This window comes from Mycteria americana, chromosome 9, assembly GCF_035582795.1.
Source record: "Mycteria americana isolate JAX WOST 10 ecotype Jacksonville Zoo and Gardens chromosome 9, USCA_MyAme_1.0, whole genome shotgun sequence".
Classification (NCBI taxonomy): domain Eukaryota; kingdom Metazoa; phylum Chordata; class Aves; order Ciconiiformes; family Ciconiidae; genus Mycteria; species Mycteria americana.
In genome coordinates, this window is record NC_134373.1 from 14,578,517 (window position 1) to 14,604,859 (window position 26,343).

At 39.1% G+C, this 26,343-nt stretch overlaps 1 protein-coding gene across 1 annotated transcript; it reads left to right on the forward strand.

The window, feature by feature from the left end:
* Positions 1-1,961: 1,961 nt before the first annotated feature.
* Positions 1,962-26,121, forward strand: DYTN (dystrotelin). Its single transcript, XM_075511941.1, is given in 16 exon segments — positions 1,962-2,046; positions 3,494-3,540; positions 5,645-5,719; positions 7,350-7,551; positions 9,609-9,694; positions 10,837-10,925; positions 11,602-11,673; positions 12,018-12,181; positions 13,065-13,176; positions 17,616-17,761; positions 19,385-19,553; positions 21,270-21,340; positions 23,451-23,610; positions 24,931-25,411; positions 25,977-26,065; positions 26,068-26,121. Coding segments are annotated over 16 exon segments (2,073 nt in total). The 5' UTR covers positions 1,962-1,990.
* Positions 26,122-26,343: the final 222 nt, after the last annotated feature.

A 26,343-nucleotide genomic window follows, 5' to 3' on the forward strand; every position in this document is an offset into this window, starting at 1 on the left:
AACTAAAGTTTCTTTTCCTAGCTTTTGCTTAGGAGAGAAAGAAAGAATAAAAATTATAGGAAAGCTAAAATATGATAACATATTCAAAGTTGGTTACAGTTGTAATACAGGGGTAGACTTAGTCATCACTAAGTTTGTGTTTTCTATAAGTAATAAGTAATTTCTGGTACACATTTTCTCAGAAGTTACTGAGTAATGCTATGTATGCAGGACATTCATAGCACTGATGAATCCTGCTACCTGGGTGTTAGAGTAACTGTGGAAAAATTTATGAAAAAGGTCTTTAAGATAAATGTATGTGTCTTTCAAGTGCAGAATAAACCCTAGCATAAACCCTAGCATTTGGGTATACTGAAGAGTGTGTAAGCTTTCTGGTTGGTCTAAACAATTCTTATTCTAGGACGTTACCACTAGGACTTTACTATTTTTCCTCTTTGTGTAGTTGCACCAACTGTTTGTTACAGCACACTGTGCTTTCTGCATTATTGTGCCAGCTTCCACCTTATTTTCGGTCTCTATAGCAACGCTGTTTCTCAGCAACTGGGAGATGCTTTGTAAAGGCCCCTCAATTTAGAAATATTGCACTCCAACCATAAGAAAAAATGGCTTTGAAACAAAGATCAAAGAAGTTTTATCTTTAATAATTCAGGATATTTATTACTAATTAATTAGTGTTCTCTGTTTTGACTGCTTAGACAATTACCTGATACTTTGATCTGGGCCTTTGCCAGGCATTTGTTGTGAACAGCATTAATTTAAAAGCAAACCTTTAGAACTGTGTCTTGAAGTCAACTTTTAAGTGCTATAAAACTACTGGACTTCTCTGGCGGTGTCGTCGTGACTTCTGGGCCTTTAGTAAGTAGCTGAGAGAAAGGTAAGCACCATTACTATATTTAAGAGGAGACAATAATTTTGGCCTTTGAACACAACATAGAATGTTTTCACCCTTCACAGGAAACAAAAGTAATTGTAGTTTATTTTATGCATATTTAAAATGTTGATCATATGTTGTCTGATTTCAAAAGAAGGAAGGCCTCTGTGATCAAGTCAATTAATCTATAGGGAGATTTCTGCCTTACTTGATCTGGTTTGTCTTTCTCTGTACTTTAACTTAATTCTGTAACATGTTTAAAAATGCATTTTATTTGCTAAAGTACATATTCTGAGAACCTGTATAGGCAAATGAAATACATATAAGTAATCAAATATGTTACTTTTCTTGCACATTCCAATAGGATTCAAGAATAAGGCTACTCTTGTTCTGCACATAACTGTATTTGTGTTAATGGGATCAGAGTTTATAATTGTAAAAATTTATTTCCTGTACATTTGTAATTAATTTTAAAATTCTTTTTTGTTTTGTGGAAGTGTTTTAATTATTAATAAAGGGCACGTGTAGCTGAAATACAACACACTGACTGAAATAGTGTATCAATGAGCAGAGTTAGTTCAAATTTGATGTTTTGGCAGGCAGATGTTGCTTCTACTTTCATGTGATGTGCATTATAAAGTAGATGTGCTAACACTGAAGGTAGGTCCTGTTCATTTCACCTAAGCCCTCGTACTGCAGTCAAGATCTGGTCTCTCCAGAGTTTTGTGTATAAAAATGTAGACTGTACATATGTTAATAATGCCTTTCATAACTTTTTGGAGAGAGGGTTCATGGGTATGATGTTATGATCTTGCACAATGACAGCCAGTTCAGTAAAACACATAAACACATACTTAAATTTGGGACCATGAATACCCTAGTACAAGAGTATAGTGTGCTTATCCATATGGGTAATTTAAAGGTTAGACATTGCACTGTACTGGATAGAGAGCTTGTCATCTTACAGTAAGTATCAAGTGCTAATAGATTATGCATGCTGTATAACTCAGTGATGTTGGTGGATCTGTTCTTATTTGAGTGAGCAAATTCTCACAAATGAGTGAGTTCTAATTTGAGTTTAACTTTTGTATTTTTACATTTGTTCTCTTGCTTTATTTTATGTACCTTTGGCGGAGAGAAAAAAAGGAGGAAAACATGAGGCGAGCTGTGTGTTTGTAAGTCTATCTTTTAGGTTGCTACATGTAGCTTTCACTAAACACTTATGTTTAATTCATTGCTTAGAATCTTCTGATTTCATTGATTTCCTTACATTGACTTTTCTGTCAAGCTATGCAGAGGCATATACTGCTGCACCCATTTTAGGAGTAATTGTATAAGCAAATTTACATGCCTATGTAAATGTTGGGCAGAACTGCAGTCTTGCAGAACCCAGGGTTGAGTCCAAGCTCTAAACCTTAGTAAGGAAGAAAATAGAACAATAGTGAAAAAGAAACATAGTGGTATTTCTTTCAAAGAAGGACTTCAATAAAAACTGTAGCATTGTAGTCTTTAATGAAGAAGTTATTAAAGCAAATCTCTATCCCATAATTTTAAATATTTATAGGTTATTTAAAGACTGAAACACAAAGTTGCAGCTTTCACCAATTAAAATGGTGAGCAGCACATTTATGGTAGACTCAATAATTATAGGTCATTGAATATTTATGCTTCGTAATTGGCCAGTATTCTGTCATGTTTATGACAAATGATCCATGACTCTCATTGGAAAAACATAATAGAGTGAAAGTTTGGGTAAGTTCAGATTTAATACCAAATTTACTGCTTAAGTTTTAGATAGTTTCCAATTACTTAATTTTTATTTATTCTAGCAAATTTCCTTTTTTTCCCCACTAAAAGCCATATATGTGGCCTTTGGAGTCTTGTGTAACTTAGATCTGTTATACCTAGTGTTTTTCAACTGTAATACTAACTGAAAGATAGTTACTATACTGAATTCACATTTATATTTTTATGTTTAAAAATAGAATGTAGTTTAGAGCATTAATGAAACAAATCCTGAGGGGAGACATTCAATTTCTATTGTTATCAGGGACATAATTACTTTTGCTTTCAGGGTTGTGTAAAGAAGTAGATTCATGTTTATGCTTCCTTTTTCCCTTCCTTCTCAGCTCAAAAAGAAATAATGTCAGCTCAGCTGAAAAGTTTAGTTCAGTTTGAAAATATTAGAAAATAGACTTGTGAGCAATTGCAATCAACGAATCTTGGGAAGAGTCCGGTGTAAAGGTACGCCCTCTCTGACGTGAAATTATACGCTATGGACTGTGTAGTAATCCTGTATGTAAACACTGGACTCTTCAATAGTGAAAGATCCCATTTCCTGTACTTGAAACTGTTTTGGGGACTGTTTTCGCCCAAATACAATTTTGCATTTACTAGACTTACTCCTACTTTATACTTAGCAGAGAGCATGCAGAGCATGCAATTTTCTGGAGTTTCTCTGCACGTGACACCAAAACTATTATGTTGTTTTATGTAATTCTGTTTGATTTCGTCCCTGAAATGCATCCAGTAAATTGTTCAGATTAAAAGGTTTGATTTGAATGATTCGACATGTCTCTGTTTAGGAAATGTGGTTTTACACTTCGGTTTGTTTCATTCTAGAACGCCTAATGCCATCTGTTCATTTCAAACGGATCCAGACTTGCAGGGTAAGGATTTTTCTCATATTTTTCCAGCTTTTCTCAAGAGACATTTCTGTGTCTGTTTGGACAGAAACTAATGAATTGTAGTGAAGTCATGCCACTTTCAGAATCTCTGTGCTGTAACACATAAATGACAAATTACACAGCTGTGCTGTCCTACCTTTATTTTTGGATCTGTCCTGGCACCTTCCCTGCCATTATCACCTTGGCTCATGGAATGGTCAGGTGCACAGGGGCCATGTTCCCTAATGTATAATATAGGATGAGGTTTTTTCACATATTCTAGAATAGGCATGAAGGATGGACATACATGCCATTTTTGAGTGCAAAATCTTAGCAGATGCTTCATCTGCTACAGAACAAGTAGCGCAAAATGCAGGACTAGCAAGTAACCAGCTGGAGATATCAGGAAACAATGCACTCTTTTCTATATGTGTAGGAATTCCTTTGTCAGCTTCTCAACAAAGGGCATTTATAAGTCTTGAGGTGAAATTTGACCCACTACAGAATGATTACATGCTGGTTTTCCATCCAAAAGGGAAACTCCATTCCTACGAGAAATGGAAGAGTTTAGTGCCCCTAAATAGCCTCTTATAATAATAATCCTAAAATATTTTGTATTTTATTTGGGCTTTTTTTCTTTGCCTGCTGTTTTACTTCTGTGCTCTTGCGAGTTAATTCTGGAACTACTGCTTGACAGGCACAGAATGCCCTACTTTGAGGCCACATTTTGTCTGTAAGGATGGACTTGAAGTGAATAGCAAATGGCTACTAAAACAGATTCCCTCCACTTAGAAAGTCATCTTGCACATGGAAGGTGTTTGAGTTGGATCATGTGTATGTTTCTAGCATTTGTATTTGAAAATAGGCATTTGGAATTTAATCTATAGCCTACTGAAAACTGTGGGAGTCTGTGACTTTCAAAAGAGCTTTGGATCAGTTTACTGAAGAAAGAGAACTGATGATGCATGGAAGTCAAAACTAATTTTTCACATTGTATGACATGCTACACTACATCTCCAAATAATATCACAAAACAGAATGACAAGAGCAGGACTAAACAGATGGTATAGCAGATATTGGCTTATTTCTATATCTTATGCAGCATCTGGGAACCAGCAGAGCCCCTAATTTGCTGATTTTTGCTGACTGTTAACGTTAGTCTGGTACATTTGTGGGAAACCATTGCACACAGATTGTCTTATTTCCAGATTAAACAGGTAGAGAGTTTTGTGAGTTATTTCTACTCAGTTATGCATATTTGTTGCTTATCTTTGACCTTAATCAACTGTGAGTAACTCTTCCTCTCTGAAGGGAGAAAGAGCCTCTGAGGACAGGAGGATAACTGATAAATCCCTTTCTAGTTTCTAAAGCTATTGTGAACAAGCCTTTTTTTTTTGTCTTGAAGTTCTAGGTATGTGTGTAAAGTACCAGGTATAGGTCATGTTTGGAAGCCCTTACTTCCCACTCAGGAAAACATCCTTTAGTCACGTGAAAGGAATGAGCTGAAATCATGTAAAGGTATGGGATTTAGTCGAGCAGCTTGCGTGGGACTACTAAGCAGAAATGTCAAAAGCCAGTTGCTCTGGTAAATTGCTTATCTTCTTCTGAGGGAGTCCCAGATGTTGATCTTAACAGAAAATTTGTTTAATGCTTGAAACAATATCCATCCAAAACAATAACCCTGCTGTGCAGACTGACAAACTGTTCCTTGTAGAAGAGCATCTCTCATCAAGAAACTCTTTTGTGTGAAGACATATTATTTCATTAGGATCTTGGCTAAAAGTATGCACAGTGAATATCCTTTTTTCTGGTCCATGAATAGACTTGATTCCCAAAGGAGCAGGTGTGCTCTCTATGTTAAATACTATTTTTACGACTCGTCATGTCACTAGTCATAAGAAGATCATTTTCCCCACAAAGCTATTAGAAAAAAAGAAAATGTTTTAATTTTTTTCATTTTTTCAAAATTTCCTTCAAAATATTGTGAGTTTTGATCAAGTCCAAATTTGGTTATTTCGATTTTTAGTTAAACAATTTGTTTTTCTTTCTTTCCTTTTTTTTTTTAATGAACCACTCTATTGTAATGTGTGTTTGGTTTTTTTCACAGAGGCTTTCAATGATGTTCAGAGCTCCGTCTACAGAACAGCCCTAAAACTACGCTCAATACAAAGTCTGTGCCAGTGTTAGTAAATGAAGAGAATCCTGTGCTTTGACAGAGAGAAGAATCTGTAAAAATTTTGTGTTGCTGTCACCATGAGTTATTATGCTACTTTGCTCTCTCATTTTCCACCTGAGAATCTCAGAATGCATTATGAACACTTAAGAGCTAGACAGTACTTCATATACAAATTGATTTTTTTTCCGCTTTTGAATGTCAGTGGAAATACATTAGTAAAATTCTAAAGGCATGGGAGAATCAAATTATTATTACAGTCTGCAACATTGCTATGTAGACATCACTGGCAGTTGTGAATCTTTATCTGTATATAATTATTCTCATTAAATGTCAAATTCTCATGTGTTTCTTAGGAGCTGATTTATTGGAAATAATCATGGATCATTGAAAATGCATTGACAGGCATTATTATTAATACTATAAGTATTAATGAGAACAAAATAAAATATGATCGACCAGAAAACTCCTGGCTAGCACTCATTCTCCCTCTCTTTGAAGTGAGTGAGAATTCTGTGCAAGCAAAGAATTATGGAACAAAGCCCTGGTCACCTAGCTTGCTTTGAAATTACTGGATGTAAATTCCATATTGAGCTAAAATGCATGGATATCTTGAATTTTCCACCTGAAATAGTCTGTTGCTGAAAATGCACAACATTGCAAGTGAGGTCTTCAGGGTAGCACAGAAAGGATGACTAGTTTGTTGGCCTTGGCCATATTTTTTCATTTGGGCATGCTCTTCTATGAATGTATTTAGTCTGATCTCAGCCCTGGTACAGTAAATCTGCCTGGTGCTATATGCCACAGCGTGGAAGTACCAACTTCCGCAGGTACTGGTTTTCATTAGCTCTGTTGCGTAGTCCTCCATGTCTCCTCTAGGCACTCAGAGCATCTATCCCAGTTACTCTACCCCTCTTGGAACACTGGTGACCAGAATTGCACATGGGTTTCTGGATTGAGATTCACCAGTGTCTTACACTGATATTTTCCCATCTGGGTTGGAAAGACCATAGGTGACATACTCTAGGTTCTCTGCTTCTTCAGCAACCTACAACCTTCAATCTACTACAGTCTTTCTCTTCTGATGTTAATTCTAATTGCTGCAGTACTGAATGTGACCTTTAAGAAGCCATAGCTCTCTCTTCCCACTGGATATTAGTTATTCCATGGCACATTCATAACAGCCTGTTTGCCCCTTTCTTGGCCATAGCACCCCCTTCTCTTTGTGTTTGTGCACGAGGAGAAAGCCTACATCAAAGCACAAATTGTTTCCACAGTCCCAGCTGAGCTTTATTTTGAAGTACCGAATGGTGCGTAGTTTTATACTATCTATACATAGAATGAAAATTAGGTCTATAATTTGGATGCAGTTAATCATGCTATTTTCCTTCCCTTCCTATCTATCCCAAAATCACATCCAGGGAATTTCAGTTGAGCTGTTCTATCTTTGTAGCCTCACAAGTTGTGCTACATCCATAAACCCAGCAAGACCTTTCCCAGATTATTTCCTTTTTATGTTGCATACTGTTTTAGACTTCATTTTACAGACTTTCTTAGCAAGGCACTTCTAATAAATGTCGAGCTTCCATTCATGAAAAGGCAGGGATCCTCATTCATTTCTCCCTTAATTTTCCCACAGTGGATTTGATTGATGTTTCTCTGATTCAGCACATCCTATCAAGTGAACAGAGCCAGAGGGAAAAGCAGATTTCTCTGAAAGTGCAGCAGATCTCTGGAATGCTGACAGAACTGTTCCAAAGGGCAAGATTAGAAAAACCAGGCCAGGTAGATCCAAGAGCTGCTGAATTCACATTGAGCCTGCTAGCTGCCATGTATGACAGGTGAGAGGAACAACAAATGTAAATCCATCACGAAGTGTTGCTAGACCAAGTCTGTTTCTACCACTCTTACACCATTTCTGTATGAAACTCCCATTTTGATGGTATTTTGCTTGGTATACACGATGGGAGTAGTTCAGCTATAGGAATATGAGGCACAAAGCCTTATCAGAGAAACAGTGGTCAAATGTTTCCAAAATTATCTGGAAGTCCAAATGTCTGCCAGTCCATGCTAATTTTTTGTGTGAACAGCTGTACAGAGAGTAGCTCTTCTTTTGACTGCCAAGATATTTTGATACACTCCTGAAAAAGAATCCATATTTGCCTTTGAATGACAGCATCCATGCACAGGTCAAGAATTTGCCAGTCACTTTTCATTATTCATTTTTCTCCAGCTTAAAAATTTCATCAACCAATTATGAAACAAAACCACTGTCTCATAACTAAGCTGATCAGCTAGCTCCTGTGAACAGCAAATAGTTTCTGGGAATAATAAGGAAGCAGCTCGCAGAATGTACTTTTCTCATGTACTGTTTGTGAATAATGAATTAATTCACTAAAGGCAAGATTGGTTTGTGATTGTATCAGATTTAAAAGGCAAAGGCTAAGTTCATTGTAGCATTTATTCACCACAGGTTGAAATTTATTCCCTTCTACATCAGAGCAAAGTTTTTTACTGAAAGTGAGTGAGATGTAAGTGGTCTGCAGGACTTTTTCTTGAATCACTATTAATTAATAGTATGATCACTACTGCTTAAGGTCCCATGTTATGAATTTTTTTGTACTTAAAAAGATCAGTTAAGGCTAAGAATAAACTGGTGTGTTACGAAACAAAGCTAGAAACATCAAGAGTATTTTGTAATTTGTGTGCACTGTAGGGAAATAATTTAGAAGCATCTTCTTAACAGGACTATCTTGGTCTTTTTTTCTGTTTTCTTAGGACAGTGTGTCATTTTCTTTTTGCTGTAATTTCTTTTTAAAAAAAATTCACAAGTTTCTTGCCATGTATATAGGATAGCAAAAGCTTCTTATAATTTTATTCTAGTCATGTTTTCTCTGTAGAGTGCTGTTGTCCAGTATCATCACTGGAAACTATTTCATGGCAAGAGCACATAAGGGCTTTTCCATGTTTATGTGGTAGCTTACTTAATAAGCTTATATAAACTATTATAAGGTGTTTTAATTGTATGCTTTAGCTTTAATCTTGGACTTTTTTCTATCAAAGTTCTGGAAAAACTATAAATTCAAAATCTAGAAACTTTTGATCAACAATTTCCCATGCAGCTCATACTATCGAGACTATATTGCAGCTTTATGCAGTTTGCTCTGTAAAAATGCAGTTTATCTAAAGACTCTTGAAGACAATTTTATGTAATGATATTCTGAAGTGCAATACTGCTTTACAAAAGTAATATCTTAAATATAGAATTCCAGGATTTCCTGATTTATGGTTTCCGATTCACGTCTGCTTTGTCTTCACATAAAGAAACATTTTTTCATTAGGTGCCTTTGTTGCAAACTTGGGTTCTAAATTAAGCTACATTCTTTATGATCTAACGGTCAAAGCTGAAGTCCTGCTTCTGCATATATACTTTTGATTAAATTGAGTTGCAGTGAAATTAAAGGGAATCAGCCCAAGAGGAGCTCAGGACAGATCTGGGGCCCCAGTGAAGCTGCCTGATCATACAATACAAAAACCAGATTATAATCTTGCTTTCTCTTCCATATTTGGGAAGGCTTTCCACAAATGAAGAGCAGAATTTTTTCAGGACATGTATTGTAAATGTAAAATTATATTTTACTTGGAATGTGAGGTCTTTGAAGGAGATGCTGGCTTTTTGTTTTATGATTGCATGGTATCTTGAACAGTTAACTCTGTAGTTATGTTGAGTGACAAAGGGTCCTAGACATAAAATATCACTAAAATGCAACATCAGTTATATACATATAAAAGGATATGAGTTTTGACATTGTCTTCCAACATAGCAATATTTTTTTCTTTAGAGGTTTCAGTTTTTACATTCTCAGTGAATGTAGTGTAAATTATTTTATTTTCCTAGATCTGGAACAGGTTATATCAAAATGAGATCTGCTGCAGCTGCCCTAATTGCCCTTTCAGGAGACACTCTACTGGCAAAATACAGAGGTGGGAAATGTATTATTTTATACACTGCCTAAAATACTGAACATTGAGAAAAATCTCCATTGTAATTTTTTTTACTTTAAAAGAGAATACAGTTCTGCCATGCAAAAAGTAAATTATGTTGACTGCTTCCTTGTAGAGAAAGGCTGATGTAAAAGAATACTTTTCCATCAATGTCCATAGCCATCTTTCCATAAAGAATCTCGGAACAAGTCATAGTAAAGTTTAAGATAAATAGAGCTTAAAAATGAAGGCCAAGTTCTATTTGCCTAGCAGAAAAGAACAGAAAACCCCTAGTTTTAAATTTCAGTAGATTAGAAAACAATTTTATGTATTTGATCCAGGAAGCTTTTGGAGCCCTTTTAACATTAGACAAAAATGCTTAAAGAACTAAGTATAACAGATAAAGGTAGCCCAGTGCAATGTGCAGCATAAAGATTTCTGCCTGAAATAAATGCTCAGAATGGAGAACAAATGGACCACAAGTGGCATATTGTCCTCATACTGTCCCATTGCATAATGTGTATTTCCTTCCAAATTACAATTTGGAGTTAACAATTCACAATTTAAATAGGGCATATCTTGTATAAACATATTTAAATATTTTTCTTACAGCTATGAAAATGAGCTCGTTGTTTCATTCATCCTTACCTGTCTTAACTGCCAGGAATAAGGAATTGCCATAGAATCATAGAATCATTAAGGTTGGAAAAGACCTCTAAGATCATCTAGTCCAACCATCAACCCAACACCTCCATGCCTACTAAACCATGTCCCTAAGTGCCACATCTACACGTTTTTTGAACTCCTCCAGGGATGGTGACTCCACCACCTCTCTGGGTAGCCTGTTCCAATGCTTGACCACCCTTTCAGTAAAGAAATTTTTCCTAATATCCAATCTAAACCTCTCCTGATGCAACTTGAGGCCATAATTTCCTTGCTTTTCTTCTCTTTCCCCTGCCTGTAGGAAGAAAGTATTGTCACAGCAGTCACTGAATGCCTGTTAGATAGACAATAAAGGGGAACTTTCTTGAGGTGTTTATTTGGTAGGCCAAAGCCATCATGTACATAGTTTGAGAATAAGTAGCTAGAAGACACTTCAGGCTCTGCCAAGATTCCAGTTTCTTTCCTCTGGTTGTTTTCAGCTTTCTTCCAGTTTTATGCTGTCCCTGATGGAAAGGTGGCCTTGATTACCCGTAGTGCCCTGAGAAGCCTACTAACAGACTTAAATCAGGTAATGCCACTGCAGTGCTGTTACACAACAGATCTCATAGGAGTATCCTAATCTAGGAGGAAAAAATACATGGTTGATATGTTTTATGTTTGATTACATTATGGGACTGAAGTCAGTGGGGCACTCTGTGGGCATAGGGAGCTACCGTGCAAAGTAGGTAAAAGAATCAAATTCTGTAGCTTTTCTCAGTCAGAGTAACCACTTGCATCAGTGCCTCTATGCATTCATTTTGCCTGAGCTTACAGGTCCTGGGAACACCTGCATACAGCTTTTGCTAAAGTGACTCCAAACTTCAGATGTCTGTACTCACTAGAATAGCTTGCAGTTGCAGAAAAATGCTTTGGCATACAGGTATTTCCCGCTGAACTGGTGCTGAAAATGGGATCTGAAAATGACCCCTGAGGTTCAAAGCCAGTGTCCTTCAGTATTCTAGTATGGCAACATAGTATGTTGATCCATTTCAGTAAGTGAGCTGGAAGCAAACCATTCCGACACATACTGAACTATGAAATTGCATACTGGTGGTGTGAATATGAACAGGTTTTCTTCAGAACAGTATGTAAAATGGCATTTCTATAGATGCTTCACCATCTGTGTGCTGTCACAATCTCAGCAGAGCATGATGGGAACATCTGTTTTTTACTGAGGTGTTTCTGAGCCTTTCTTCTTGATGCAGATCCCAGCCATTGTGGGAGAAAGGTGCACTCTGTCTTGTGTGGAAATTGCGACTCACAGCTGTTTCCATGGGGTAAGTGAAATTCTGATGTCCTGGGAAATGATTTTGAATGTTGCTGGTTGATAAAATTGCAAGTGTATCACCATATAACATCCACCAGTATCTACTTTTAAGGGGCAGGACTGTTTGTCAGTCTCACAGTATAGGAGGATTTATATCTATAGAAAAGATGCTCAGTAAGATACTACTGAAGACTCTTGCATTTATTCCAAAACCTTTGGAACCCAGTAACATCTTACATGAATGGAAAATCTATGCTAGCATAGACCAATATTAGAGCTTTTATTAGGAATTGTAGATGAGACAGCAGTTCTTTTCAAGTAAATGGCTAAACTTGAGACATGTATTTTTTCCAGGTTCTGAATTCAGCAATTGTTGAAGAAAAATTCCTGTCTTGGCTGAGATCGGAGCCTGCTGTTCTCCTGTGGCTCCCTACATGTTACAGATTATCAGCCACAGAAATGGTTTCTCACCAAGCTAGATGTAGAGTCTGCAAAATTTTCCCAATTACAGGCCTCAGGTGCGTCAGTAATTGCTGTAGTCTATAGCATCCACGTAAATAGTTCTTACCATTGTTTGCATACCCTACAGGCTCTAACTGCTGTATTAAGCAATAAACTTCAGACATAATCTAATTTAACAAGTAAGACAGGGAAAGAAAGAACCATCACAGGCTAGTGCTCAAGCCTGCATCCTGTTTCTCTTTAGTTTGCTAGCACAGACATGATTATGGAGTCTTACTGAAAGTAAACTGACAGTTCAGTGGTAAAGCTAATTAAACCTGTGTATCTCATTTCTTAGTTCTTTGCCCCATAATTAGGTGTATTAACTGGCTAGTTAAGTTGTCCATCTTAGCATCTTATTCATGTAAGTAATGGTATAAAATGGCCTAATGGTATAAAAAGAACACTAGCCGTTACCTACTGACCAGAATGCTCAGGAAAGCATTTTACTGTTACTCTCTTATCACTAATAGTAAGCTTGCAGGTTTAGTTTTTTGCATTTTTAGTTTTTTGCAAAGTTGCGAATCCTACAACAATAGTGTAGTGATATTACAGTTGCATGAGAGCAACAAATAGAGATAAGCTGGTGCATAAGAAGCATATGAAGATGTAACTGCATTCTCAAAAATGGTACTAGAACAACTGATTCTTTCTTGGACTGAATCTCTATGCAGCAAATAAATAATGTCAAAATCATTAGTGGGTTCTGGAGAATAGTCCACTGTCATTTGGACAAAATAACTCTTGCATTCAGAGAATGCTGAGGAAAGTCATTATTCTAACGAAGGTGCTTCTCTGCATTTCAGAACCCAGGGATCTGGATTTCTCAGTAATCAAGCTCATTTACACCACGTTCTTACTTGTGGGGAAGTAACTTAATCCTTCTGTTTTCCCTCACAGGTATCGCTGTCTGAAGTGCCTCAATTTTGACCTTTGCCAAGTCTGCTTTTTCACTGGCCGTCTCAGCAAACCACATAAGAGGTCACATCCTGTTATGGAACACTGTGTGCAGGTAGAGTCCCATTGTACTGATTCATTTCCCTGTTCAGGTTCTTCATGTAGGCAAGTAGGCAGTAGACTCTTGAACTACATTGATTATGAAATTATGTGTGTATTAGCCATAATGGCCATGACATATTAGCATTATTAATCTGGGAACAGTGAGTCAGGGGAAGGAAAAGGGGGCTTCTAACTTTAGAAGGAGTGTTTTGTTCTGAAATAACTGAATAGGGCCGTGAAATGTCATGGTGCAAGTCCTCTTCCCAAGGAGTTTTATGGCAAGTTTGCCATTTGCAGATCATTCTTAAACCTGTGGAAAGGGCCCTCAGTGTGTCCTGGTGCTCCTTCTTCCCAATCTCAATGGGGACTCATTCAGAAATTAATTCATCCAAAAGTTGTACAAACTCCTGCGTGAAATTTCATTTATTCCACAGCTTTTCCACTTTATTGTAAACCTCTTGGACTCATTTGTCTCTGTGAGTTAGGGATGCAGCACAAAGAGGCAGCATGGGCCCAACTAAGCTCACCTACTTGTGCTCCATTACAGGGGCAACTTGTGCTTTCATCACACTAGTGGTGAAGTTCAACACTGGGAATTTGTGTTTGGAAGATCAGCCTCTCCTTTGAGCAGGACATTCCAGATCTTGCCCACAGCAGCAGACAGGTTTTTTTGTGGATCTGTATAACAGTATCTTCTGTTCCAGTAAATGAGCTGAAAAGCACCCATGAAAGTTTCCCTAGTAAGCTGTACTTCATGGTCTCCTTCCTGAAACCCTGCACTTAACACCAAAGATATCTGGGTAGCCAGTGTCTGCACCAAAACTAAAGAATGTTAGTTAGACTGCTCTTGCAGTCACCCTTTGTCTGGGGGAACATCAAACTGTAGCCACTTCATTGCTCTCTTTCTGAAAACCTATTGCTAACACTGTGAGAAACTATATCTGGATGCTTAGTATCTGCATTAAAAATAACAGATAGATGTTCATTCCTCCAAATATTCTTCCTCATCCTCCATCTGTGAGAAAGTAGGAGAATCAAATGGCAAATGATCTCCTCATGTAGAGATTTCTAATAGAGACATTAAAATCAGTGTGAATGGAGAGTGAATGGGAGTGTGTGGATATGGAAGCACCAGAAGGAAGGGCAGGAGGGATATAACAAGGCAGGAGAGGATGCAACCTAGATTAGGTGGTCAGCAAGATCACAGCACTTCCACACACAGCTTCTCAGGACAACCAAATCAGGAAAACAAAAGGTAGCCTGAAACAAAGGACAAACTGCCATTTGAAGATGCCTTTACAACAGATGATGTGAAGGTAAAGAACAAGACCTATACCTATGAGACACCCAAATAAGGAGACAAAAGATCACAATCAGTGCCAGCTCCTAAAGGAGCTAAAGGCACATCCAAAAACCAGCACATGGTCACACTAAGAGGAACCCAGGAGGCTTAAAGAGAACTGGCATCTCTTGTCCTCCATGTCACTGTAAGTCATCATGACCATACCATGTGTATACATACACCTTGGTGTGTGAATGCTGGAAAAACTACTTGGACACATGTATGTTAGTGCTTGTGAGTGAGTATGAGTGAGTGAAATCAGTTTTGTTTTAAAATGAAGTCCCCTTCCTCTCCTATACTGTCTGACATTGAGCTTTCCCACATTGTTGCTGCAATATTGCAACTGGATCACTGAACTTATGTTTCCTTTATGAAGCCCTACTCTAACACTAACCCTGTAAATTTTACTTTCATGGCCAAAATCTATACCAAACTTAAAAAGATAAGCTACTCATTATGACAGATACCGTTTTTATATCCTTTGTGTGGGACATAAAAGAATCAGTAGTAAGCCACTTCACCCATACCTTCCACTCTTAGCAGATGCTGTCCTTGGCTGGGTAAGTTTTCACATTGTCTTTATCAGGTAGTGGGCTTCTGAGTGGGGGTTTGAAATATAAACACTGTTTTTCCTTACCGTGCTGACACCTTGTGGTAATGTTATTACCATGTTGAGAAATGACTAGGAGGCACGCTGTATCAGGTATATCATGCTGTAATCGGGTATATCAACCAGAAAAGGAAAGCTAAAGAAAGCGTACCTCCACTAATGAACAAGAATGGTGACCTAGTATCAACAGACAAGGAGAAGGCTGAGGTACTCAACAAATTTTTTGCTTCAGTCTTCTCTGGCAACCACTCTCCTCACCCCTCCCAAGTCAATGGACAACATGTTGGGGATCAGGGGGGTAAAGCCCCTCCCACTGTAAGGGAAGATCAGGTTTGTGACCACCTGAGAAACCTGAACATATATAAGTCGTCTATGGGACCTGATGAGATGCATCCCAGAGTCCTGAGGGAATTGGGTGATGTAGCTGCCAAGCCACTCTCCGTGATATTTGAAAAGTCACGGCAGTCAGGTGAAGTCCCTGGTGACTGGAAGAAGGGAAACATTGTGCCCATTTTTAAAAAGGGTAGAAAGGATGACCCTGGGAGCTACCGACCTGTCAGCCTCACCTCTGTGCCTGGGAAGATCATGGAACAGATCCTGCTAGAAGCTATGCTAGAGCACATGGAGGACAGAGAGGTGATTGGAGACAGCCAACATGCCTTTACCAAGGGCAAGTCCTGCCTGACCAACCTAGTGGCTTTCTACCATGGAGTTACCACATCAGTGGACAAGGGTAAAGCAGTAGATGTCATCAGTCTGGACTTCTGTAAAGCCTTTGACATAGTCCCCCACAACATCCTTCTCTCTAAATTGGAGGGAGATGGATTTGATGGGTGGACTGTTCAGTGGATAAGGAATTGGTTGGATGGCCGCATCCAGAGGGTAGCGGCCAATGGCTCAATGTCCAGATGGAGATCAGTGATGAGTGGTGTCCCTCAGGGGTCCGTACTGGGACCAGTGCTGTTCAATATTTTCATCAATGACATTGACAGCGAGATCGAGTGCACCCTCAGCAAGTTTGCAGATGACACCAAGCTGAGTGGTGCAGTCGACACGCCAGAAGGACGGGATGTTATCCAGAGGGACCTGGACAAGCTGGAGAAGTGGGCTTGTGTGAACCTCATGAGGTTCAACAAGGCCAAGTGCAGGGTCCTACACCTGGGTCGGGGCAATCCTCGGTTTCAATACAGGCTGGGGGATGATGTGATCGAGAGCAGCCCTGCAGAAAAGGACTTGGGGTACTGATGGATGAAAAGCTGGACATGAGCCAGCAATGTGCACTCGCAGCCCAGAAGGCCAACCGTATCCTGGGCTGCATCAAAAGAAGTGTGGCCAGCAGGTCGAGGGAGGTGATTCTGCCCCTCTACTCCGCTCTGGTGAGACCTCACCTGCAGTACTGCGTCCAGCTCTGGAGCCCTCAGCACAAGAAGAACATGGAGCTGTTGGAGCAGGTCCAGAGGAGGGCCACGAAAATGATCCGAGGGCTGGAGCACCTCTCCTACGAGGACAGGCTGAGAGAGTTGGGGTTGTTCAGCCTGGAGAAGAGAAGGCTGTGGGGAGACCTTATAGCAGCCTTCGAGTACTTAAAGGGGACCTATAGGAAAGATGGGGACAGACTTTTTAGCAAGGCCTGTTGTGACAGGACAAGGAGCAATGGTTTTAAACTAAGGGAGGGCAGATTTAGACTGGATTTAAGAAAGAAATTTTTCACAATGAGGGTGGTGAGGCACTGGAACAGGTTGCCCAGAGAGGTAGTGGAGGCCCCATCCCTGGAAACATTCAAGGTCAGGTTGGACGGGGTTCTGAGCAACCTGATCTAGTTACAGATGTCCCTACTCTTGCAGGGGGGTTGGACTAGATGACCTGTAAAGGTCCCTTCCAATCCAAAGCATTCTATGATTCTATGTGTGTTTTCTTTCTGTTTTCCTGTTCAGTCTGTCAGGGCTTACCCCATGTTCTGCAGCAGTCACTTCCTGAGGCAGAATTGGTTTGTGTCCTCCTGTAATACAGCTACTGAGCTTAGTTGTTGTACCTGAGCCTGACACTGCTGTGACAAATGGAAGTGTGGTTTTTACGAGAGGAGGACATGAGGCACAGAAGGCTGTATCTATTAACACTTCATACAAGTATAAAAGTACTTCTTCCCATTGATCAAGAGGTAACTTAGATACTAGTCGGGCAGAATTATCATTGTGACTGTGAGCTTAATCATTGTAACTGCCAAAATCCTGTGTTAGGCATTTCCAGGCTGCCTGAATTTGGCCCAGGCAGAGTGTTTTGCTTACCTAACAGAACTGGAGCTGCTCTTGCCTGTGGTCCTGCATCATCATGCACCTCAGCTCCCCTTCTAGGGCTCAGACAGCAGCCATGAGCCTCTTCAATTGTTGAACAGGTGGACCTTTACTTTCTTATGTCTTGCCTTTGCCTTGGATTGTGTCTACTTCTGGGCAGCACGTGTTTGAAAATTCACTCCCTTCTTTATTATCCCTCATTCCAATAGATTTCAGCAAAGGCGAATGCAAAGCACTTTCTCCGCACCATCAGGAACAACCTGTTTCAAGAGCGCTGCAGAAGAAAGGAGGCTCAGAGAAGGAGGGATCTGGAGATAGTGGAGGAGAGGCACTTCCCTACTCACAAAAAGACTTTGTGAGTTTCTGTTTCCAATGAGTTTGTAATCTCTGAATAATATGTCAGACTGTGGGATATTGCTTGATTATGTCCTTTGAGTAAGTGATTTTGTTATGACAGACACCATGTCATGATTTTTCTATTAAAAAGGGAAAGCATAAATGGGAAGTTACTGCACATTGTTCTGTAGCTTAACCATGATTACCATGCTGACAACCTAATGACCAGTTGTCTTATAAAATATAACATGCTTGAGTCTTCCTTCCCTCCTTTCTTATGTCATCTCGTTCTCTCCATGCCATTTCTTATGCTCAGTCTAGGGTCAAGCATTGCAAATATTTAGTACCTGTCACAATTGCATGGGTTTTTAAGCACCTCCTCTGTGACAAATTCACTGGAAATTAACTGTGAATACTTTCCACGTGTGACCCACAGTGCGTTCACGGATAGTCATTCTACTCAAGTCCCACTGAATTGCAGTCCTGTGGGATTACTCACAATAGTGAGTAGCTGATCTCGCCATCCCAGTTCTTTCAGGTCACTTCTGGTTTGTGTGCCTTTAGTTAATGTGTAAATTCATTACTGTATTTCCACTGATCACAGTGATTAATAATGAGCATTGGAGGTCATGTTGTGATTTTCCCTGTAGTTTCTCCTTCCTTGCTCTGAGATTTTGGTTGATATTTAGGTGTAGAAATTGAAGGGAATAATTGTATGAGATAAGCACTACAAACATACGAAGGGTGAGATTCCTTCCTAGTTGTATAAAGACCTAGCAACTCTCTTGCATCTCATGTGTTCTCCAAATGAGGCTTCAGTGAGACTGAAATAGGGAAAAAATGGTCACTTCTCTCTAAAAGAATTAATTTCATCCTTGCACGAAGGAGAAGAAAAATCTGTTTACAAAACTTGATTGTGCTACACTGCTAGGTAAGTACATTGCTATTAGAAACCAATTTTTTATATACAGTAAGACCAATGGATGATAGTTACAGTAGTTCTCACAGAGAATATTATTTCGGTGTTTGTTTTTTAGAATGTGCTGAAATGCATAACATTTTCCATTGCTAATATTTCCCCTCTTGTATTCAGCAACAAAAAATATTTCTTCATTTTGAATGTCATTTAACCATTTGGTGAGCAATCAAGATTTCTCTGTAATTCTGTGGAGTTTTGCTTACCTAATGCTTGGGTAGCAATGAGAGAAAGAAGAATTTGCAGTTGCCGTTACAGGTGTCACTGTGGGGCTAATAGGTATCTGGGCTTTTCCTAGCATAGAATGGACTGAACAGCAGGATATCTGGCCCTTTGCTGTATTTTTGTAGTTGAATTTCCCAATATATTTAGCTCTTGGCTAAAGGAAGCAAAAAAGAGAAGCAGCAAATTGCATTGATACTAAATGGGTGGAAAGAAGAACCTGTTGTTGAGATTCTGTTGAAAGAGTGGAATTTGTTTTCAGGAATTTCATTCTCTCAGCCAAAAATATGCCAGCAGGCATAGCTAAACCATACATCTTGCTTAGTCAATAGCACAGCTGTCTGTCTACTTACAGTGCATTCATTTTATTTTGATCTTTCTGGATAACAAAACCATATAAGGCTTGATCCTTTCTCTACTCATTATTTCTCTGTTGGTATACAGTCCCCCTGCAGAACTCAGTGCTTCACCACTACCTGGCCCTGAAAACCTGTCTTTCCCGGTGGACAGACCTGTCCTGGAGTCACCCAAGTTTGTATCTGAAAACAGAACTGTAATGCAGAAGAATGAGAATAACAGCAAGACACCAGAGCAAGGCAAGACAAAAGCTCAGGTGAGCAAAACATGAAGCTGTAATAGTGCTAAAGCTGTGAAGAAGACCTACCAAGTTAACTATCTAACTGCCTTCTAATTACCAATGAAAAAGAAATGTAATGGGCAGCTTCACCTTTCTGTTCATTTCTCACATGGAAAAAAATGTGGAATGTGAAAACTTAACAAAGCTTGAATTTGATACTCTCCCAAGATTAGTGACTAACTCCTTGACGTCCATGACCTTCAGAAGCATTTGTAAGAATATTTGCTTTGTTACTTTTTTTTTTTTTCCTGAGTTGTCTTAGAGTAGCACATGAAAGGCTAGCTAAGACTGGAGTCCTCTCTATTCTGACAGTAAAAAATGCCATCGTGTCCTACTGCAAGCAAATGTCAGGGAAAGATGCCTTAATTCTTATTAGGCTCAGGCCATTTTTGTCACCATGGCAATAGCAAGAGGACAGAATGGGCCCTTCTTAAGCATAAACCCAGAGTAGTGTCCACTCCAACTAAAATAGCTCATGCATAAAAAGCTCTCCGCTAATCCATTTCCAGGTTCCCTGCATAGAAACAATGCTAGAGGAGTGGGTAGGACAGTGTAGATAAAAATAAGTACATAGCAGTTTTTTGTTTCTATATTTATTTGAGAGTTTGGTAGCTCTGCACATACTCAGAATATAGGGAACACTGGGTTGTGTTCAAACCAGTTTGTGTCATCCACTCATCTTGTTCTTCCCAGAAGCCAAGGTGCAGTAACTGAGAAGTAGCCTGTGAATGTCAGGTCACTCCTTTGGCTGCTACTCCTGTGCTGCTCTTTGGAAGACCTGTCTTTTAGGACTCTGCTGCCCAGCTCGAGGTATAGTGCCAGCCAGCACATATCTGCAGAAGTTGTGGGCAGACATTGGTTAAGCATATAATTTTGATGGCTGGCATTTGTTGTTTTAGAAGACAGTGAGAAGGGACTTGCATCCCTGTAGTGGGATTCTGTCACGTGCATTGCTCTCTTGTTCATTTTCTCTCTGGGATGAGAATTCTTTTTCAGCAGTTTTATACTGATTTCCAACACCTTACAGTGCAGATTATTTCAATGTTGCTTAAAAAGATGCAGACCGTAAATCCAATTATAGCTTTTAATAGAATCCATGAGCTTGGAGGTCCTGGGGACCCAGCTCTAGTTTCATAATTTCCTGGCAGCCCTGATTCCAGCCCAGCTTATACCATGCCTCTAAAGCAGCTTACCTGGAAGGTGTTTGTCTCCCTGACTTCTGGGCTACTGTCCCCTGCATGGCCCACAGACTGCTACTTCCATCCAAAGACCAGGAGTTTCTCTTCTCTCTTCTACATCCAGTCTGTCTCCCTCCATCTCTTTGTGCCAAAGCAGTTGTGTGACTTGGGAGAGACTGTTCCCAAATCAGAATATTCCATTTTGCAGAAATTCCAGGGAATGAGGTTTTTGTTCTAATTTAAAACAAAACAAAGTCTCATACACTTAGAATTTGTCATAGGACAAAGAATTTGTTCTATAGAGTAAATTTTCCAGTCTGTTCTAATAGCCATTAGAAATACTTTAATGCATCAGTTGATTGCAATCAATTAAATAAAAAAAGTTAACTAGTAAATCTGTAAAACAGAACAAATCCCAAATTTGCCATGCCCTCTTATAGCAAAATTTGCATAGAAAATGAAATGTTATTGCTGATAAAGTTATGAACGGATACTTTTCTCTTTTTTGTTATAGGCAATAGCCTCTTTTGAAGCAGATGTGTTAAAAATGCACAAATCCATCAAAAGCATTCACGATGAGAGCAGGTAGGTAAATGCAGTAGTACAATGACTGAAGACTGGTGGGCAACACTTCTCCAGTGAAGAGCTAGAAGACAAATGATTTTTCCATACTTTAAAGATTTTGAGATTTAAAGAAAAAATCATATCAAATGGGGATGAATGACAAAAACTCAGCAACAAAAATTGTAAATGGAGATCACTGGAAAAACAATTTCTGGCAAAGCAAAATATTTTGTTTTGCTTTCATCAGCATTTCTGCAATTGTTAGTTTACATTTCTAAAAGTTATTTTTAAGGGAAAAAAATGTTCATTTGCTTAAAAATATCACAATAGCATACTTTTCCAAATTTTTCTCTGAATAAGGCTTAATCAAAACAAATTGCATAATTCATATGAAGTTTTTAAATCAAGGTAGGATATCTTTCTAAAAAAATACGCTGTGAGTCAAATAGAGACTACAGGTTTAATACAGTAACTATTGGTAAAAATTACATCACTTAGATTATCACAGAAGTCCCTTCTGATATTCAAACCTCTGACACAATAAAATTTTAATTCCTAAACTACAAATTTCTTGGGTGGTTTTTTTTGTTTGGGGTGGGGGCATGTTGGTGTATAGGCAACCATGCTTACCTTTTTCTTTCACTTTTGCTTTCCCTGCCTTCATTTTTGTAGTTATATATGAATGTGCTGTAGATATAATCATGTCTGTGACTACTGAAATCAATGGAATTACAGCAAAGTGTAGAATTTGATCCTGCATCTACTCTCTTTATCTCCTTCAGTATGTTCAGTTCCCTCTCTTCCTGTTTTGTTTCATTCTAGCAAGTCAATGTACAACTGCTGCTCCAAATTCACACAAGGGCACTCCAAGACTAGAGCAAAGCAATTGCAGTTTCATTGTAAGTCTGTGTTCTTACCTCACTCTCTGTTCTCACATGGGAGAATAAAGAGATATGGCAAAGATCTTCAGCTTTCATTTAGATTAGCAATAGTTGAGAGGATATCTGGGAAGCCTGCTCCTGAAATACTGCATCACCCTCTGACCCAGAGCTTATCATATAACTGGGTGAATGAATCACATCATTACTCATGGGAAGCGCTTTGTTCTTATTTGTGGACCAACTTCCAGCATTTATGTGCCTGTTCACAGAACCGGGCTCTGAGTTAGTTGAAGGCAGTCAGCATTTTACAGTAAAGACTGATTAAATGCTGTTATAAGGGACCACTGTAATTTTAATTTTAAATGGTCTGACTTGCTGTCCCATTCAGACAAATCTTGCATAATTCCAGTGAAACTGATGGTGCTCTTGTCTGTGAGCCAACGCATACCCAAAAGAAAGTGAATCAGATGAACTTCTGGATGTAACTAAGCAAAGGAGATAACTATTTCAGCGGTGTGATACGAAGCAGTTGGCTTATTACTGTAGTGTTAACAAGCTTTTCTGTCTGTATCCACCTCAGACATGGGGAAGACAAAACTGTATTTCTACTCTCACTTCTTAGAGAAATCCCGACTCTAGAACAGAGATGGGTGGTATCTTTGTCATACTGTGCTCTGAGTAGGTAATTTCTAAATCTTCTCTGGTGTGTGTGTGAGGGTGGCACTTCTCATTGCAAAAATCACAGTATCTTTTCAAGGACAAGTGGCCTGTGCAGAAACTATTGGTATCATCAAACAAACTGCATAGAATACCAGGAGCGAGAAGGAACTCAATCAAAGGGGTAGAGGCTGCTTTTACTCCTTTGTTTCCCTGGGGGAAATGATAGGAATCTTTTGCAGGTCAGGGAGTTGCCACAAGTAGTTTGCTTCTCAACAGAGGGATTGCTATAATGTCTCTCCCGTCGCAGCCACCTTTGTGGGAAAGGTAAAATGCCAAGATGCAAGGCTCAGTCCTGGCCACAGTTCCACTCAGCTCACATCTTTCCTCATCTAGAACACTTCTGTTCTTGCTAATTCCATTGATACAGCCCAGTTCCTGAAATACTAGCCTCTAACCCCAAAGCCGACAAAAATTTCCTGAACTGACAAAGAGGAGAAAGTTTGTGCTACAGTGCTTGCTCTTTTCCATGACTGCATATATTTGTGTGTGTGTGATCTAGCAAAGTTCCCCCCGTCCTGTGTCCCTGGCAGGTGCATGAAGAAGCAGTTCAACAAATGGAAGGACAAAATGCAATTTCTTCACTACTGCCAGGAAGACAAAAGCTGCAAAATAGAGGCAAAGCTCCAAAGCCTGAGCGCAAGCCATGAAAACCTGCAAATGAAGCTGCAGCAAATGAAGCAAGAAGTAAAGGTGTAGTGATAAATATACCAAGAATCTTCACAGCTATGGGCAATTACTGAACACTAACTACTCCTTTCCTGCAGACCAGCACTCTTGATACGATTTCGTGCACCTTCCACTTGTCTGCTCAGTCATCTTAGGTTCTTGTCTTCAGAGAAAGCAAATAGGGTCTTTGCAGCAGGGATTTTTTTTTTTGTCATTCTGTATATATTTAGCATCTAGCACAGATATCCATGTCTGGGGTGTTTAGATACTACTGCAATGAAAATAATGAGAGGGTATTCCAACAAGAGTGAGAAAAATGCTTTCCAACAGAAGTGTTAGATTCTTCATTGCAGCCTTTTCTTTAGAGAAGAATCCTGTGTTGGCATTGAATAAATGAAATACTCTTTTGTCATTCCTAATTGCTGTCTTGTACTGGGATGTAATACAGACCTCTTACAGAAAATATTTTATTTCTTTTCAATTGTATTGACTCTTGTTCATTTAAAGTATCTCTGAGGTTCTAAAAAGGCCCTTATTTCACAGGGAATGCATACATATTTGCCACCTACAGCATTTTTGTAGCATTTTCTGCAATGCTGTTTTTAGAGTGTTTTTCAGGGATGGTCAAACATAGAGAAAAGCCAGACACATCTGCAGTGCACGCTCGCTCAGTTTTGTATCACTTGCATATGGAGTCCCGTATGACCTGGCATGTCATACCATCCTGGGTGTATGCTGTGACACTGGCCTGCCCACAACGTGCAGGACTGGCTGCACACATGCCGTTAAGTGTCCAGTGCATGCACAGGCAGCTCAGTGTATCCCAGTTACATCAGACTCGGCGTTCATCCAGTGGATGGTATTTGCCATCATAGTTCTGCCTAGAAAATTCCAAGTACAATTGTGGCACTGACAACCGACCTAGTTTTAGAATTTCAAATGTTAACAGGTGTGAGGTGTTTGATATATGTTTAATATACACATATATTTTTCCCTTAGTTTAATTCTTTTAGAACAATTTTCCTGCAAATTTAATCTTGGAACATTATTCTTCCCGCTTTTCAATGGCATTAAAACATATAATGTCTTCAGATTGGAATTGTGGAAAAAATGGCCACATAGATTTGCCCAAACTCAAACACAAAGTTTTATTTTATTGCAGGAAAATATTTTATTTGTTAAAAGAATTGGTTTAGTTCACCAGAAATTTAAAAAAAAAAAAATTATTCTGACCCAAAATTATTTTCCTACCTATTTTAGTACTACCAGCAAACCAAATATCAAAACAAAAACCAAAATATCAATTATTTTCACAATGTAGTTTCTGTGTTTTGTCTATCGTAGACAATGTTACAGTCATCAGAACATCCTTTTGCACAGCGTCAGAATATGATGCCAAGAAATCCACATGTCCTGCTGGAAAGGAGAATGCAGGGTGGATTAAATCCTGCCCAAATAAGGCCTACTTCCAGAACAGGTGCAGACTGGACAGCTTTGAATCCCTCCAACTCTGCAAACAGAATGCAGCTTTTACAGACACCTGAGGTTCCCACTGCAGTAGACTTTGTGTTTTCAGAAGACCCGCTGGAGTCAGTGTCCCTGCAGAGTGACAGACCTTTTATGGGACAGTATAAAAAAGCAAAAGAGAATCAAACATATCTGCCTGAATTGACAGAAAACTCCCTCAGTTGCATCATGATGAATACAGTTCTTACTCCCACTGCAGTGCAGATACCACCTGATGAGAAGGAAGTCAGTGAGGAAGTGGAACTGCAACAGCTAGTGATGAAACTGAAGGATGCATTGTCTCTCCAAGCCCAACCAGGTATAAGTTCTCCCAGTTATCTTAACACTGTCTTCTCACCTTCCTCCAGTTTACTCTATAATATTGTTCATGATCATTTAACCCCCAGAGGAAACTCAGAATCTTGCCTTTGCCATTGTAGAAGTACTCCAGCTCTACCCTGTAAGGTAGAACATATTCCTGTAAGGTGGAATATAGCCCCTAATGTTGGACTAATTTGAAACAGGATGAGCCAAAGCGCATAAGAGGAAATCATCTCAGCAGTCAATTAAGGAGCAAACTTATACTGGTGAGGGCACTGGAGGTCTTTTCTGTTGCCACTTCTGTGGCACTGTAACTATGACTCTAGTCCCAGGCAGACTTCCAGCAGTACAAAATCCCTTTGTAATCAATGGTCTTACGCGGCAGAGCTTTGTTCAACACTCAGGATGCCTCACTTTGGATCATGAGGATGTAATAAGGAGAATGATGGAAAAAGCTGATGTTTCTACAGAGTTGTCTTAAATTAGAGCTTTATAAAGAGTTTTTCAGGGCTCTGGCAGCATCCAAATGCTCTCAAAGACTTAAAATCTGTTCTACTTTTCAGCGCAACAGTCTGCTTTGCAGCAGGAGTTCTTCTCTACAGCTGAAGATGTTTGCAGATCCTTTTCTGACCTCATCAACCAAGTAACTTCACCAGCTTGTAAATGATGGAAACTACCATTCACCTTACAGCTTCACTGAACTATTGAAGGTAATTGATGCCATGTCAGACTCTTTAAAGTGTCTCAGGTGTTGCATTGTAATAACCCAGCATAACAGATTTCTGCATTTACTGACTTCACCAGGAACCATAGTGCTAGAGAACGATGTTCATTTTCTGTTGGTGGTTTCCAGCTCCTGTGCAGTAGATGTTGGCCCAGCTGACAAAAATCAGCATGTCTTCATCAATGTTACACTGCCTTTCACAACTG